The sequence below is a fragment of the Typopeltis vanoorti genome, chromosome 2, assembly GCF_054136105.1.
Source record: "Typopeltis vanoorti isolate ZY-2024b chromosome 2, IOZ_Tvanoo_1.0, whole genome shotgun sequence".
Lineage (NCBI taxonomy): Eukaryota > Metazoa > Arthropoda > Arachnida > Uropygi > Thelyphonidae > Typopeltis > Typopeltis vanoorti.
Genome location: NC_143550.1, coordinates 176523520 through 176541341, shown reverse-complemented (window position 1 = coordinate 176541341; position 17822 = coordinate 176523520). Strand labels below are relative to the sequence as shown.

The following is a 17822-nucleotide window of genomic DNA, read 5'->3' as shown; positions in this document are numbered from 1 at the left end:
ACTTATTATCAACAATTTTCCTCCAAATCAATCTGTTATCTGTGAAGAATTCCAACATTATATCAGATCCTATATTTTTGTCTTCTAAGACACTTTTTATTGTATCAATCCACCCATACGATGAGTCTTTTGACTCCATGGAAGCCTCGATAATAATAATATATCTTGGTCTTGGCAAGATCAGATATATAACATCCATTATGAAATAAATGGTTAAACATCTTACACCATCCTCCATGGATCAACTATGTATTGACAGTTTTTATGTGAGAACATGTTTCTGGAAACATGGGAAAAAAAATATTAAAAGTAATCATTTAGGCAGATTAATTAGGCAAGTGTGGGAAATGAGCGTCCATTATGGGAGATATCATCATAATCAAATTTCTGATATGTACCCTCAGGGAGTGAAAAGAATAATTATGATTACTAACTTCTGATCAATGGTTTTCCTCCAAATTAATCTGTTATATGTCAAGATTCCAATGTTATCAGATCTTATATTATTGTCTTTTAAGGCAATTTTTACTGTATCAATCCATCTACATCTTGATCTTTCTCTGGGTCTTTTTCCTGCCAGCCTGGCAGAAAACACTTGTTTTGCTAATTTTTCTTTTCCCATTCTGTTTAAGTGACCATACCACCTGAAATTAGCTCTGCTAACACATCCTAATATTAACATTGCCAATTCTGATATCAGATTTAATACCACTTTCCTTATCTTGGCACCTTGTCATATGCCTTTTACATATCTATCTTCTATCATTTTACATATCATTTTTTACATGCCTTTTTCAGATCAACAAAACTTAAATACAATTCCTTGTTATATTCCCAAGATTTCTCAACTATTTTAATTAAAGTAAATATTTGATCCTGACAACATCTAATTGGCCTGAATCCAGCTTGTTTTTTGCCAGGCTTCCCTTTCACAATTGTTCTTAGCCAATTCTCAAGTATACTTGAGAATTGGCTAAGAACAATTTTACATAACAATTATTGCATAAATTTTACCAGGAACACTCAGTAGGGTTTTACCTTTGTAATTCTCACATTCAGTTTCCCTTTTTATAGATGGTACTATGAGAGCTGTGCTCCAATCATTTGGGATTTGACCCTCTGACCAGGCTTTTTGAATTATGGAATGCAGTCACTATAAAACTTTTATAGCTCCATATTTGAGCATTTCTGGTCAAATCTCATCTATTCCAGCTGCCTTTCTACATTTTAGGTTTTTGATGACTTTTTCTACTCCAAGTATGATATGTATTCCTGACTGCATTCCTATTGTCTTCTACTGTGCTATCATTCCTTGTTTCATTTAGCAGTCTTTCAAAGTAATTACTCCAAATATCTAGAATATCTTTATCTTCAGTTTTCATGTCACTTTTATAATCTCTGATTTCTTTTACAGTACTTTTTTCCCCATTTCTAAGCTTTTCACTAGCCTCTAGAATATTTTGCCACTTTCCTGATATTTATTTTTTATGTTCTTTCCAAAGTCTTCCATGACTTTTGTTTAGCTAGTTTTATATAGTGCTTTGCTTTCTTACATTTTCCCCCTTATTCTCTAAGAGCACAGACTGACTTACTTGCCAGGAACTTTCCATATGCTTTCTTCTTTTCTTTGACTGCCTCTTCAACTTCCTGAGTCCACCATGAAGTTCTGATTTTTCTATCCTTGCAGATTACTTCACCACATGCCTCTCTCTGGCTGAATCAGAGTTTTCTTTAGGATTTGCCACTGAATCTCCAAGGTTTGGCTGTTGTTTTCAAAGTTCGCATCAGATAGCTGTTCAGCTTTGATTCATCTTAAAACTTTCTTACACACCCTTCTTTTCAATATGAAGTTCAATTTTATTCTGCTCAACACTAAATGGCGATCATTTCCTGTTTCAAATTCTCTGTATACTCGTGTCCTGAACCAGTGGGAAAACATCACTGTTGACAATAACACATTCAATGAGACTTTTCTTATTTTTTGCATCTTCTTCTTTCCATGTGAATTTTCATTTTTATGGTGGATCATGGTGTCAGTAATAACTATTCCATATCATTAACAGAAATCCTGCAGGCATTTACCATATTAGCTTTGCTCTTTTCTACAAAGTTTCCCAAAACATTTCTATATGTCTGGTAATCATTTTCTATTCTGCTGTTTAGATCTCCAACAAGAACCAACTTTTCCTTTTTCATTATACTAGCTGCATTCTCTAATGCCTCAAAAAATTCCTCCAGAATTATGGGAAACTTTAAATATAAATTGAATAGAGAAAAGAGAATTCAGTAATAAGGCAAATGAATTTCTGGAATTCTTGAAGGACAAATGTTTTAGTCAGCATGTAGTGGAGGGAACACAATAATCAAAAGTTTTGAATTTGGTCACAGCATCAGATGATTCAATCATAACTGAGATGTCATACTTGTTTCCACCTGATTCTCACCCATTAAATTTTCTATTTCCTATTGCCAGCCAGACTGGCCGAGTGGTTAGCGTATCTGCTCTCCAGCCAAAAGGCCACTGGTTCGAATCCCGCTGTGGGCATGGATGTTTGTGATTGTCTTTCGAAATACTAGTGGTGGTGGTCGGCAGTAGATGGCGTTGGTGTAGTTGCAGTCAGTAGGTGCATTGAGTGGTGGAGGAAGAGTTGTAGAGCAGGTGCCCTCCCTCGATGAGTCATTGAATTCTCTGGAGGTGTCAAATAATAATAATACTTTTTCTATTTTTTTACATAGTCCAGAAACCCTGCTCTAGAGACCAAACATGAAACTTTTTCAAGGCGCTTCAGGCCTCCTATAAGTGGGGTGTCATCTCACACTGGATAATGAAGTTCATTCCCCACTTAAAGACAGTCGCAAACAATTGTGCAGATGGTGTGATTTGAACCAGTGATCAGTTAGTTGGTATCCACTCTGCTAACCAGCCCAGCAAATGAAAAGCATTCAGAAATTATGTGGAATTTTAATGATTATAACAGACTTAGAAACCAGATTGGGGCAGTAAAATGGATGGAAAAATTTGAAGGAATAGAGGTTAGTAGTGCCTGGGCTACTTAACAAATAACATTTGTTGAGTGCAAAAGATAAAGCAAAGTATAATAAATTTAGTTTAATCCTCTATCCAAGTGTAAGCAAACAAAGTTTGCACCTGAAGTATCTTCAGGACTGAGGCAACTCGTGGTAAAGGTGGGATGAAGCTCTCATCACTCTTCGTCTTAGTATATCTCATAATGCAAAGCACATCTCCAGTCTGGGTAGTGGCCCTTCTCTTAATGCATAGCATTATACATTAAGAGAAGGGCCACTACCCAGACCGGTTTCGACCTTTATTGAATGTTCAAGTACAGGTCAAACTCCAAAAACTCAGCGTTGTTCCCCTCAGTAACAAGCTCATCCTGCCACTGAGAAGAACTCTCAAAACATTACCCCCCCCCACACACACACCCAGGTGACAGCAACAGCCGAGGCTAATTAAAACTTCATGGGCTACAGCATTGCCATTCATCACCCAAGCTCCCAACCGGTTTTGACCTTTATTGAGGTCTCGTCAGTGGGAGCCAGACCCAGAGGTGGTGATATCAAGGTGGAAGCAACGGAGAAGTCATCTTTACCTATATGAGTTGCCAAAAGGTGTCTCACCTTATTATTAAATTACTCTAGATTTAGAGGATGACTTCTCCGTTGCTTCCCAGTGAACAAGAGATTATAGAAGACATAAACAAAAGTGGTGAGCATATGCATGAGAAAGATAAAGCTCAAGCCAGAAAGGTAACTAATGTAGTCAAGAGAGGAGAAATAGAATAGAGGCAGGACTGGACCTTCCATGTGAGGCACCTGTGTGTGGTGGAAAGACCCTCCCAGTGATGTTACTTGCCCTTTTTATTCTTCTTCTTTTTCTTTGCTTTTTTTCATATATTCTTCACTATACTTCTCCTGAATCTTTTTTTTATCTTCCAGATTACCATCACTGGGATCGAATGCCTTGCCACCAGGTTTGCTGTGCAGTGTGATCAGTGGACATTCAGGAAGGTGGACCCTGGTGGTCTTGAGAAGATGGGCAGTCCTGGATGACCCGGTCAGAATCAATTGGCTAGTGGGCTTGCGTGCAAGGGTCAAGGGTGTTGCAGTAATCTCTTTCCCCGTGGTCTGGGGACAAAGTTCAAGGCTTGCTGTGGTGCTCACAAGGTGTCTGGGGGGGGGGGGTAACCCCGGTGTTCCACTCCTGAGCACAGTCATTGCTTGCCCAGAATCTATGTGTGTCTCCACAGGAGAGAGTGGAGAGTTCTGGTGCTGAACCAAAAACTAATCGAGGATGAATCCTTTATCCTCAGTCATTTCAGGGGCACTACCAAAGTCCCAGCCAAAGGTGTATCAATAGATACACCTTTTGACAACACAAGCAAGAAACAAAAACACACTAATCATCTGTGCTACAAGTGAAAAGCCAATACGAAAAATTTCAGCCTTCTTCATTCAAAAAGGTACAGAAGGGTTGGCATGTTCTCTCTAAACAGTTAAGAAACAACATTCTGGCAATGCACTCGTAAAAGCATCATGTCAGAATGTTGTTTCTTAACTGTTTTGAGGGAACCTGCCAACCCTTCTGTACCTTTTTGAATGAAGAAGGCTGACATTTTCCATATTGGCTTTTCACTTGTAGCATGGATGATTAGTGTGTTTTTGTTTCTTGCTTGCTTTTCCAGGCACAAATGGCAGAGCCAAGATGGCAGTTTGGGTATGTCTGTATTTCTGGAATTTAAATCCCTAATCTGCTAAGATGCTTCAAATTCCTGAAATACAGACATGCCCAAACTGCCATCTTGGCTCTACCATTTGTGCCTGATGTGGTAGTAAAGAACATGATAACCAGTCTTGCTCTCCTTGTGTAAACTGACAGGGCAAGCCTGGTTATTATGTTCCATTCCACCCAGCATACTCACATGTATGTCAGAAGTGAAAAGATAGAACAAAATACAAAAAACAGAACAGAACATATATCAGGATGCAAGAAGAAAGTTAGCTGCCACCACATCTACTCTGACATCCTCTTATGCCGAGAAGGTAACAGTAATGAAAATGTCAATAGCAACTCAAACTCATATGTCTATTCCACCATTTTACCATATCTGAACTTTATAATCGTGCTTCAATTGCACAATGTATAGCCCACTGCCAAAAATGGTTCAATTCAATGAGAACCTACTTGTGAGGAAAAAATAAAAAAATGATGGCAAGGTTATCACTTAAAGACAGACCACCAGCCCTTCCACAGAAAAATTGAATACTTCGGTATCCACTGAAAGCAACTTGAACCAACCAGGTAATCCTGACACATCTGAAGACGTACTGAATATTTTTCCAGAGGAAGAGATGGACACTGATCGCCCACACTTCCAAAAATCTGATGAAAAATATAAACTTGATTAGGGCAAGTCTTCAATCTCCCGGAAACCAGACAAATCTACAATAGGAAATTTTTGCCACAGAACTGTCGTGAGTTTTGCCAGAACATTGTTGACATCAAGCACCTGCTGCAGAAACACAAATCTTTTTGTTTCTGTCTGAAGAAAACTTATTTAAAACCCAGTGAGGATCCTAGCATCAGGAATATCAGTCTTTTAGGCAAAGACAAAAATGGAGATGGTCCTGCACATGGAAGTTATTTTTATGAATAATCATACTCCATTCCATCATGTTCAGATTAATACTGCTCTGAAAGCAGTAGGGATTTGCCTGTCTGTGGAGTATCTAATCACAGTATACTCAATATATTTACCACCAGATTCTGAACTAAATGAAATGGAATTTGATAATCTTATATAATGCAACTGCCTCAGTCCACACTCCTAATTTATTTATTCTTATGGCAAAAGGAATACAAAGCAGCTACAGGTCAATGTCCAGTCTAGAAAGCCAATCCAGAGCCTCATCCATCACCTTGTGGATGTCCTGGAGGCCACCACCATGAAATTGGCACTTTGGGCAGTCATTCACAATATGAGTAATCGTCTGGGCAACAATCACAATAAGGGTGGTCTGACAGTCTCCATTTATGTAATAGGTAGCCACATCTGCCCTGCTTAGTTTTGATCCTGTTGGAAGAGCAAAACCAGACTGTGGAGCATAGGGATCTTCAACCAGGAAGCCATTTGTTGGACCAGTGTTCTCTCCACATGTCAGGTGTTGATGGTAAGGCAGCTGAAGAGAGTTCATCCATGGACCAGAAAGGGTTTCTTGATTTTAGGTGAAGACCAGGTGGATTTATGAGAGTCTGGTGCAGGGGCAGGAGTGGGTTGCTCTTTACTTTATTAAATTCTTTAATCGAGGCTTGTCTTCTCCATATATTTGGTGGAGCAATGTTAGATAGGACAGGCAACCAGGGAAGAGGTGTGCTTCTCAGTGTCCCACTAATTGTGCGCATGGTAGAGTTTAGCTAGGTGTCTATAATGTTAGTGTGCGCACTTCTTTCCCAGACGGGGGCACAGTATTCTGCTGCAAAGAATGCAAGGACTAGTGCAGATGACTCTAGGACTTCTGCACCACAACCCCAGGTTGTTCCAGCAAACCCTGAAATGATATTATTCCTCAATTTAATTTTGTTGGACAGGTTGGTGATGTGCCTTTTATAGGTTAGGCTCACTCCAAGATATTTCAAGTGAGGCTCATGTTCTACCATTTTGCCACAGAAAGAGGAGTTGAGGTGTCAATTTGCCTCTGCATTGTTCAGGTGGAACACTGTGGATCAGTTTTTGTTCGATTTGGCTTCAGGTACCACTGCTTGAAGTACTTCTAGGATGTTGAGTTCTGTTCAAGGTTGATTCGAGGTTGGCAAAGAAAGTAGATTGGTGTAGGATTGCTAGGTTATTGGTGTACATATATTTGCTTCAAGTAGTATGTGGTAAGTTGGAAATGTAGATGCCAAAGAGTAAAGGGGCTAACACAGAACCCTGTGGAGGAATCTGGGCCTGCTTCCCCCCCCCCCCACACACAAATATGGACCAGAATCTTTATGTTGGAGAGAATGGATTCAAAAATTTTTGCACCCTTTAATATTGCCTAGCTTTAGGAGGAGGCTCCTGATCCAGACTGCATCATAAGCTGATGTTAGGTCAATGAAGGTGACTCTGGATTTAACTTTCTTTTGGAAGCCTGCTTCAGTCTCTGTTGTTAGGGCCAGGACCTGGTCACAACAACTTCTTCCTGGCCTGAAGCCAGCTTGTTCAATCGGGTCTGAGGGGGGATGCCTTCTTGTTTTTATTAAGAACTTCCAGCTGTCTGTTACAAGTCTGAGTGGGTAGGAGCTGTTATCTCAACCATATCATCAAAAAGAAATGTTTCCTTAAGGCTCTGTCTTAAGTGTGACCCTCTTCGCTATTAAAATAACTCAGTTACTGAACAGCTTCCTCCCACAGTAGGCAACTGTTTTTATGTTGATAATTTCACAATTTACTGTCACTCCAATGTGCAGGTTATTGAAAGACAACCTCGACAAGCAATTGATCATGTCTTTTCATGGGCTCTTTGCCATGGTTTAGGTTATCTCCTCAAAGAAACTACCTGTGTACACTTCTGCCAAATATGCACTCTCCAACCTGATCTTGATTCAAGAATGGGACAAGCCAGTATCTCTGTAGTTCCAGAGGCCAAGTTTCTGGGATTCATCTTTGAAAGCTTTCTTTACACACATACATTCATCATCTCGGGGATAAATGCAAAAAAGCATTGAACATCCTCCACACTGTCCTTTAATGAATGGGGTGCTGATCGATGTTCCTTGTTCCACATTTATTGTGGACATGTAAGTTCAAAGCTTGATTATGGGCCCCAGGTTTACAGTTCTGCAAGGGAGAACATGCTCAGTTGTTGGACTCATTCCATCATCAAGGTCAGTTAATGATGATTTTTGCACATCACCCATTCAAAGCCTTTATCTTGAATCAAATGAACCCCCTCTATCACGAAAATGTCTCTTAATTATGCCCTAAAAATAATGTCCCTTCCAGGTCATCCTACATGGACTAGTCTTGTTTCTCTACATTGGGGGGGTCCTGTATCTCGCACACGTCAGACTGAAACCCAACCATTTTGGTATGTGTGTTAAAGAGGCTATTGGCATGAGTGCTGACAGCATATTCTAATGTTCACCTTCAGCTATTCAAATCAATCAATAGCAGCACATAGAGCAGCCCATATATACAGATGATTCAATATAGATGAATCAGAGATCTCTGTTGGCTGTGCTTCCTGACATTTCAATCTCCAACCAGATCCCACTCGATTGCAGTAACTATACAGCAGAGCATTCAGCCCATGCTTGTGCATATCTAAGAAAACTCCTACCAAAAGTGTATAATTTATACGGACTGAGTTCTTTACAGGCTATCTCCTCCCCAGTGCTTAGTGAGGTGCTCCACTTTTTATAGAAAATAGATTCTTAATTTTGATGTTTAGTTGTATTGGATTCCTAGCCACATCGGAATTAAGGGAAATGACATCACAGTTGCTAGATCAGCCCATACTTTTTCTTTCTTTCATTCATACTTTCTTTTTTAATTGCCCAATGGCAATACTCCTGGCATGAAGCAATGACAAACAAATTGCATGCGGTTAAGCCTGAAATTAAGCATCGGCAGTCTAGTCAACATAGGAACAGAAGAGAGGAGTTATGGACTTGTATATATGGAGATACTGCATTGTAAATACTAAACTTTTGTACATGTATTTTATACTATTCACTAATTTATCTCCTTACAACTATTTATTTACCGATCAACACCCTGTGTACTGCTGTAACCTGTGTCCTGGTGCAGTATGACCGTCGCTGTCCTTGCACGATAAAATGCCAAATCAATCAAAGCAGGACTAGACGGGATTTTTATCATGCTTCAAGAGTACGCTAATGAACTGACTGTACCACCGACCTAGATGTTTAATGAACCTCTTGCACACAAGGGCAGGTTCCTAAGCAGGATAAGAGTACTAAAGTGTAATAAATTTAGTTTAATCCTTTATCCAAGTGTAAGCAAACAAAGTTTGCGCCTGAAGTATCGTCAGGACTGAGGCAACTCTTTTACAAAGAATTTTATAACCACACAAACTCAATTTTATCCATTTCAAGGGATACAGACAATACTTTTGCATTGGACAGCTGTATAAAACAAATTACTTGTAATTTCACATGGATGCTTATGACAGATGTATCAACTTAAAAAAAAAAATCTTTCCGATAGTGTTGCCATAGTGGCGATAGAATGGAAGTATCAAGCTACAGACCACTTTTTCTTTCTCCTGTGCTTTAAGATTTTGAAAAAAATGGTAAGAGCACATATACAGAATTAAGCAGATTAGGTTAATATTATTCATGGATCTGTTAAGGGGACCTTCTTGTTTTAGTAATCTCTGGCTATTTATAATAAAGTAACAAGAGCATGGATGAGGGGAAGACATACAGTATTATTTTTCTGGATTCTTCAAAGAATTTGATAGGTGCCACATGATGCCACAAGTTGATATTTAAGTAGCAATGTATGGCTGTAAATATTGGGCTAGAAGATTGGAAATTAACTTTCTGATAAATATCAGTTGTGTACGTGGAGGTAGCAAGGTTAAAAGTGGGGTTTTCACAGGTTTCAGTACTGGGCCCCATTACTGCTGTCCAGTGGCACACTCAGGATTTAATCTTGGGGGAGGGGGGCGAATTGAGTAGATGATTTACGAATACACACTATGCATTGCATACGACCTATGACTGAGCATCTGCAGTGATCACCAATACAAGATAAGTAGTATAGAAATAGAAGACACAACAAATTAAAAAAATAAATTTTAATTAGGGAAAGATTTTTGGAAAATTTTCTAGTGTTTATTTCCTTTTTTTTTTGGGTGGGTGGGGCAGGGCCCCTTGGCCCCATCCCTGGGTGCGCCACTGCTGCTGTCTGTCAGTGATATTGTCACAAGATTATAGAGATATTTGTCTGCAGGTGATGTGAAGCTTACTAATAGTGCTGATATGATGGTGCTTCAGGAGGATTTGAATAAGTTGGCAAGGTAGAGTAAATGAATGAGGATGTTAATTAATGCATTCTACTAAATGCAAGGTTTTGAAATTTGGGATCCACAGATGGAGAAGACCACATATTCTCTTGGTGGAGCTATGTTGAAAGACATGGAGGAAGCACGTCTTGGAGTGATGGCAGATAGAAATCACAGATATACTGCAAAGATCAGTGCAGTACTGGGAATTGATCAACAGAGATAAGAAGATGGTAGCATCATTGTATAATGCCTTGATCAGGGCTTATCTAGATTACTGTGAACTGGTCACAGGAAGTTAGAGGGAATGAAGTAACTTTGAAGAGGTGCAGAGGTCAATAAGATAATGAAAATGATATCAGGATTGCAGAACATTATTTATGAGGGCATGGAATCTGTAGAATCTGGAAAGGAGATGAAGAGCCATTTAAACATTTCATCTATTATGATTAAGACATTTAAGCTGCTGAAAGATATTTAATGGAAACACCAGGACATCAGTGGCAGTTACAAAAAAGATGTAGCAAGAGCGTAAGAAGTTTTTTGCATGGGGAGTGGCACAAGCATGGAATGCACTGTTTGTGATGGTGCTGAGGTGTGCACAGTGAATGCTTAAAGAATGGTATTACAGACTGTGTTATCTAAGGTAAATCTCCTATGATGAGTTTATGACTCTTTGGAGGTCCAGAATAAAAAAAACCATCATAATTATGATTATTACTGATAATGAATAATTATTAATAATTATTTTCCATCTTCTAGAAGTTGGGTCTCAGGCATAATTGCTTTCATTAAATGATACTTATTATAATCAACAGGAATATACTATAGTACTGATTTTAAATGATGTATTAATTACAGCATTTTTTTTATTACCACAGAATTATTTGTTATGTTTAATTTTGAAATTGTTTATTTTAGATGCTTCAAAGATGAGGATTGCTGACTTGGCTAAAGACAAAAGGAAAGAATTAGAGGAAGCTTTGAATGAAAAAAGAAAAGATGGACGTGATTGGCAGGGACTGGCTCAACAGCTAGGTATGCCAATAATAGCAATGAATAAAAATGTTTCAAATAAATTATTTTTTAAAAAAAAAAATGTCAGTTGGTCAGTGTGAGATCTACATTGCTGCTTGGATAAAACAGATGATTCTCACTACAGCATACTTATAGGGGATAGCTGTTCTAGAAGAGTAAGCAAAGTTTGCACACCAAGTATCTTCACAATTAGGCTACCTGTATATAGAGGCTGATGATTTAACATTAATTACCATATAATACTATGAATTATGGGAAGCAGCACTACACACCTAGCTGATGGTAGGGAGGTAACCGAATCAGTTGATATAGTGGAATTACTGAGCGAGCACTTTCCAAGAGTATATCATCCAGGTGGTGACATTGCAGGAATGAATGAATGGACCAATAGCTTATATTGGAATTGCAGTGAATGAAGTGGAGGTGAATAGTCTATTACAAAACCTCAATGTCAATACATCTGTGGGATTGGATGGTATACCAGCTTTTGTGTCGTATGTGAAGCGGCTAAAGAATTGTCAGTGCCCTTGACCATTTTGTTTAATTTGAGTCTCGGGTCTGATTTAGTCCCGAGAGGGCGGAAAGAGGGGAAAATAGTTCCACTGCATAAAGAAGGTTCGAAGACCGCTGTTGTAAATTACCGACCAATCAGCATATCAGGAATCATTGTCTTGGGGAAAATAGTCAAGAGGAAAATACAGGATTGGATAGATGAAAATGGGATACTGTATGGGGGACAACATGGTTTTGTGAAGGGTAGATCATGCCTCAGTAACTTGCTCACGTTTTATAACACAGTGACAGCTGAACTGGATAAGGGTAAACCCATTACCCTTATTCTACTGGACCTTGCTAAGGCCTTTGACAAGATACCATATGGAATTCTAATCAATAAACTGCAGCATATGGGGATGGATATAGGGTTGGTGAGATGGATAGGAGGGTGGTTGATGGAGAGATATCAGAGAGTGGCTTATTCAGGAGCAGAGTCCAAAAGATGGCCTGGGACTAGTGGTGTGCCGCAGGGTTCTGTTCTTGGACCACTACTGTTCAATTTGTCATTAACGATATAGGAAAGGATCTGAGAGGAAGTGTTCATTTGTTTGCTGATGATGCAAAGTTGGGTAGAGCAATAGTGAATGCACAGGATGTCAAAATTTTGCAGGATGATTTGGATAGTTTGGAGGACTGGATGTCAATTTAATGTGGCAAAGTGTAAGGTTATGCATTTTTGGGGTGAAAAGATTAGTAGCAGTATATCACATTGGTGGAACTACTCCAGGAGATTGACGAGGCCAGGGATTTGGAAGTGTTGGTGGATAGGGAGTTGAAGTTTAGGGGCACATCACAAACGTGGCTAAATCAGCTCATCAAATCACTTGGTTGCTGAAAAATACTTTAACAAGCAGAGACAAACAGGTTATTGTTCCTCATATCGAGCCTTGATAAGACCCCATCTAGACTGCTGTGCCCAGATAGGGGCACCAGGGTTTCTTCTTGATGGGGAGGAGGTGGAGAGGATCCAGAGACAAGTGACCAAGATGATAGCAGGTCTATGGAATGAACCTTATGAGAACAGGTTGAAGATTTGTGGGTTGCAGAAATTGGTTGATAGGCGGAAAAGGGGTGTATTGATTGAGACATTCAAACTACTGAAGAGTTTCTATAAGATTAATTCAGAAGATATTTTTGAGAATAGGACTGGAGGTGGGAGGACTAGGGGCCATACATGGAAGCTGGGCAAGAGTGTGGTTAGTAAGGGTGTTAGAGCTAGGTTTTTTACTTGGAGAGTGGTGAACGAGTGGAATAAGCTGCCAGAGTCTGTTGTAGATGCCATGACTCTGAATGAGTTCAAGGCGAGGTATGATAGATACTGTGCGAATGTTGAATAGTTGTTCTTGACATGATGTTAGGGCCTCCCTTGATGAGTCTATCGACTCCTTGGAGTTGCCCGTAATAATAATAATAATAATAGATTGGTTTGATTTGAGGTCTCATCAGCGAGAGTCAGACCCAGAAGAGATACCAAGGTTGCATTAATCAGAATCAGCTTCTAAAAAAAGTAGCCTGGTCATGGAGACTTAGTTTGCTTACATATTGGATAAAGGATTAAACAAGAATTTCTTGTCAATTTTAATTTCATTTCTAACCAAGTGAAAAAACATTCTACAAACTATCTCTGATCTAGAGTATTCAATAAGGTGATACACCTTGTACCACTTGCCATCAACATTCATCCTCCTCAAATTCCTGATATGGACCCTCAGGGGATGTACAGGATACTATTATTACACGAAAAATTTACATAATTACTAACTTCCAATCCATAATTTTCCTCTAAAATAATCCATTATCTGTCAAGACTCCAATATCATGAAACTGAATTTATTGAGCTGTTGCGAGACAACTTCCTCAAGCAGCATGTGACAGAAGGAACTTAAGGTCAAACAGTGTTAGATCTGATGATAGTGTCAAATGGGGGGGGTCAGTTAATGATGTAACTATTCTGCTTCTGGTTGGTGACAGTGATCATGCAGTACTCACTTGGGAAGGCTAAGCTTATGAATGTTCCATTCAAAGAAGGTTACATGCTGTACTATAAAGCAGAAATTATGACCACCTGAGGGGTATGCTCAGTTCTGTGCCATGGTATCAATTATTGGATGGGAAGTGTTTTCTTAAATGATTCAATATTTGAACTCTGGGTACACATTCTGATGTGTACCCAGAGTTCAAAGAATAAATAGAGTAGAAGTGAAATGGATGTGTAACCTAATTAAGCAAGTGATTCATAAGAAAAAGATGATGTGCAACGAATATCATGTGCATAAGGATGATGTCAGTTATGAAAATAATAAGCAGCAGGAGAGAAGAGTCACAAATCTCTACATCATTCATACTCGGACTTAGCTTTCCTTGTTTAGAAAGCTAAGTCCGAGTATAAAAAGAAACTGGCTCTGCAAGTTAAAGACAACCCAAAAGAATTTTATCATTATGCTCCAAGTTAAAGAAAGAATGAATTTGAAAGAATAACTCTTCTGAATGCAGATGGTATGCGGGTGACTGCAGAAGTGATTGTTCAACTAATGAGTAGCCATTTTGCTGAAAGCTATCAACCTGGTATATGCAACATTGGACTCTCTGCTACCTCTTCTCCGTATGAGGAAACTCATGTGGATGAGGAGAAAGTACTAAAGTTGTTGCACAAATTGAATAAGAATTTTGCAATATGAACTCATATTGCAAATTCAGTTTCCACAAAATTGGCGAGAATGTTAAAAGCTCATAACATCAGAGTGGTTTTTAAATCAACTACCATGATCAGACAAATCTTAAGATCACCCAAAGATGAGGTACCTTTCTTCAAATGTCCTGGAGTATATGAAATTCCATGCACGTGTGGCCTTTCTTACATTGGTCAGACTTCTAGAAGTTTTGAAATAAGACAGAAGGAACATTTGGGGGATGTCAATCATAATAGAATCATCACATCTGGTTTAGCTCATAATTTCTCAACATCAAATCACGTTATAGATTGGAAAAACAGTTCTATGCCTTACATCGAGAATGACTACAGACTCAGTACTTTAAAAGAAGCAGCTGTGGTACTATGCACAGGGAATAATTTAAATAGAAATCAAGGTATTATTCTTAAAGGCATATGGACAAATCTCATAATCTCTCTCAGTTCAACAGAACTACAATATGCAAAAAACTACACAACACGTGGTCATGTACTGGATTTTGACTGAAGCATTCGAACACATGCACGCCATCAAACATGAATGATCAAATGCAACGGCCTAACAGTTACTAAAATGTATGTTTTAAATGTAACTTAATGCATTTGTTTTCACACCAGTTCAGCCTTGAAAATGCTAGACAGTGGCTAGTGAAACTTGTTGGCGCTTTGTATATTTTATCATTTATCTTCTGGTCTTTTAATAATAAAAGTTCTTTTATTTTAATACATCAGACCAAATATGTACAATTTAAATAGGCAGAATCGTTGAAAATGTCAACTGTGTTGTGAACGGGGGAACCTGTGGAACAAGTAAAACAGTTCAGCTACTTAGGCACGATTTTTAGTGAAGATTGTAAATTAAATATGGAAATAGACAACAGAATCAACAAAGCTGGTATGGTAGGAAGTCAATTGAATAAATTCATATGGAATAAGAGAGAAATTAATCGGAACACTAAATTAGCTGTATACAAGACAGTGTTCAAACCAGTTTTAACTTATGGATCTGAGAGCTGGGTCAGATGTAAAACACTTGACCAAAGATATGAGAGTCCTGAGAAAGATTAGAGGCGTAAACAGATGGCATCAATGACAATATCATATTAAAAATGATGATATTAGGAAAGAACTTCACATTGTCAGCATCCAGGAATGCGTTAGCACAGCTAATCTTAGCACTTAAACAGAATGGGCGAGGAAAGATTAGCAAAACAAATGTTCTCAGCCAGGTTGGCAGGAAAATGACCCAGAGGAAGACCAAGATATAGGTGGATTGATACAGTACAAAGTGCCTTAGACGATAGAAATATAAGATCTGATAATGTTGGAGTCTTGACAAGTAATAGACTGATTTGGAAAAAAATTGTAGATAGGAACTTAGTAATGATGCAAATTTTTCATGTAGTACTATCATATCCTGTACACCCCTTGAGGATACATGTCAGGAATTTGATGATGTAGTGAGGAAGTGTGTGTGTGTGGGGGGGGGGGGGTTTGCCAACCATTTTGGTGTGAGAATGCAGATATTTTTCTTGAGATAGCTAAAACAGAATGCACAATTTGCATGCCTAAGGCTAAATGAAGTTTATGTTCTGGCTATGACAATGTGGATGTACTGCTGAATTTCATTGTCAGTCTTCAATAATCAAATGTACATTACCCTCACATACAGGCCAGCAGAGTGAAGGAAGATCGCTTAATACACAGGATGGGTTTCATTACCAGGAGCCCAACCCTTTTCTGGTAGGCTGAAAAACCATCTTGCTACTTTTTGGAGGACTAAACCATTCTTCTGCTTTGAGGAATGTTTTTTCTTTTCTATTTTTGTTAATTTTACAGACTTTCCTTAACTTTTTTTCTTAATCATAGTTCTTTACTACCATGTGAAATACACTATTTTCTTGTTTTTGTTGGTTGGTAGCTAAAATAATTTCCAGATATTTCAAAATAAATGAATATTTATTTTGATAGTAGGTGAGCAATATGAATCTTCTTTTAGAGTTTCAATTAAAACTTTGCTTGATGAAATGTGATAGCATTATTTCTTTAAATTTCACATATACAAGCTGAAATAATTGTAATAATGCAATAAAATGAATTTACTAAAAGGTCAATGAAAAGTTTTCATATTTTGTGTGGTGAATTTAGACAAGATATGAAACCTTTTTTTTTATTGAGAATACTGACTGCTCAATTTTTACCCCTTTATTGTTTGATGTGCTGGAATAGAAAATAGGTAATTTACTATAATAAGGTTTACTGTAATAAACTTATGTGCAGAATTCAATATTTTGTTAAATTATTAATATTAAATATTTTACTTTTTTGTCCCCTATTAGGTTATAACAGCTCAAGTATTTTATCCATTGACTGCCTTGGAAAGCAAAATTATGGACCAATGTGCCATCTTCTGGCAGAATGGAGTAAATCAGAAAATGGAACCATTGAAGTACTGATTCATGCACTGATTCGACTAGGTCGAATAGATGTAGTTCGTATTCTTCAACCAACCTATGAAAGACTTTATCATCCTGTAAAGACCGGTGAATTTGTGTGAACAGCCATTAAGGGCATTTTAACAGATTCATATATGCTATATATGGTTCACTGTTCATGTTTGTATATATATATAATGTAAATAAACATTGTAATAAGCAGCACAACAATACTAACACAAATAAATAGCTTATTTGGAGATTAACTTGTATTTGATTAGTTTCTGATATTGCTGCTCTACTGCACTATGTTTAAAAAAAAACTGATATTTTGAAAATGTAGCCTCAAGCATACCAACACAAAGAACTTAGGCAGGAAGAAGAGCAACAGATATGAAGCAGATAGGTCAAGATCATTCAGAAGCAACTTTGTTAAACTGTATTTCTAGATAGTAGATGAAAATCAGATGAATAATGAGAATAAGCAGAAACAGAAGAGGAAAATATTATGGGAGGTATAAGCAGATAAATAGTCATCAGTTGGATGAAGAGTATAAAGCACAGGTAAGAAAAAATGAGCTGTAATAGCACTTCACAAGGTTGGAATTCAGCCACCTGTTCATCATCAACATGCTGAAAACACTCAGGATTAGTAGGATGTTTGTGTATCAGACTATTAACCATTATATGGAAAAAAGCAATTGTGATTCCTATCTTTAAAAAAGGTAATAGATATGACCCTAAAAACTACAGAGGTATCAGTATACTAAATTCCTGTTACAAAATATATAGCAGAATTTTAAATAGCAAACTAACAAAATATTCCGAAAACTTTATTTTAGAAGTACAGAATGGATTTAGAAAAGGACGATCATGTATAGACCCGGCCTTTTGCCTAAAATTAATAATAGAAAAAAGAATATACAATGAAACACATATTGCATTTATTGACTTTAAAAAAGCATCTGACAAAGTTAAAAGAAACATATTATTTAACATATTAAAAGAAAGACAAATACCAAATAATATCCTAAAAGCTATCACAAGTATATATAAAAATAATCAAATACAAT

General features: G+C 37.8%; 1 protein-coding gene across 1 annotated transcript in view; it reads left to right on the top strand.

Annotated features, from left to right (window-relative positions):
* LOC150109687 (tumor necrosis factor receptor superfamily member 16-like) overlaps positions 1 to 17004 on the top strand; it is a 73610-nt gene extending 56606 nt beyond the window's left edge. Inside the window, exons 4-5 of the mRNA XM_090409721.1 lie at positions 10954 to 11070; positions 16654 to 17004. Coding sequence (XP_090265847.1) covers positions 10954 to 11070; positions 16654 to 16871 — 335 coding nt within the window. The 3' untranslated portion in view covers positions 16872 to 17004. The remainder of the gene's footprint in view (positions 1 to 10953; positions 11071 to 16653) is intronic.
* The last annotated feature ends 818 nt before the right edge of the window (positions 17005 to 17822 follow it).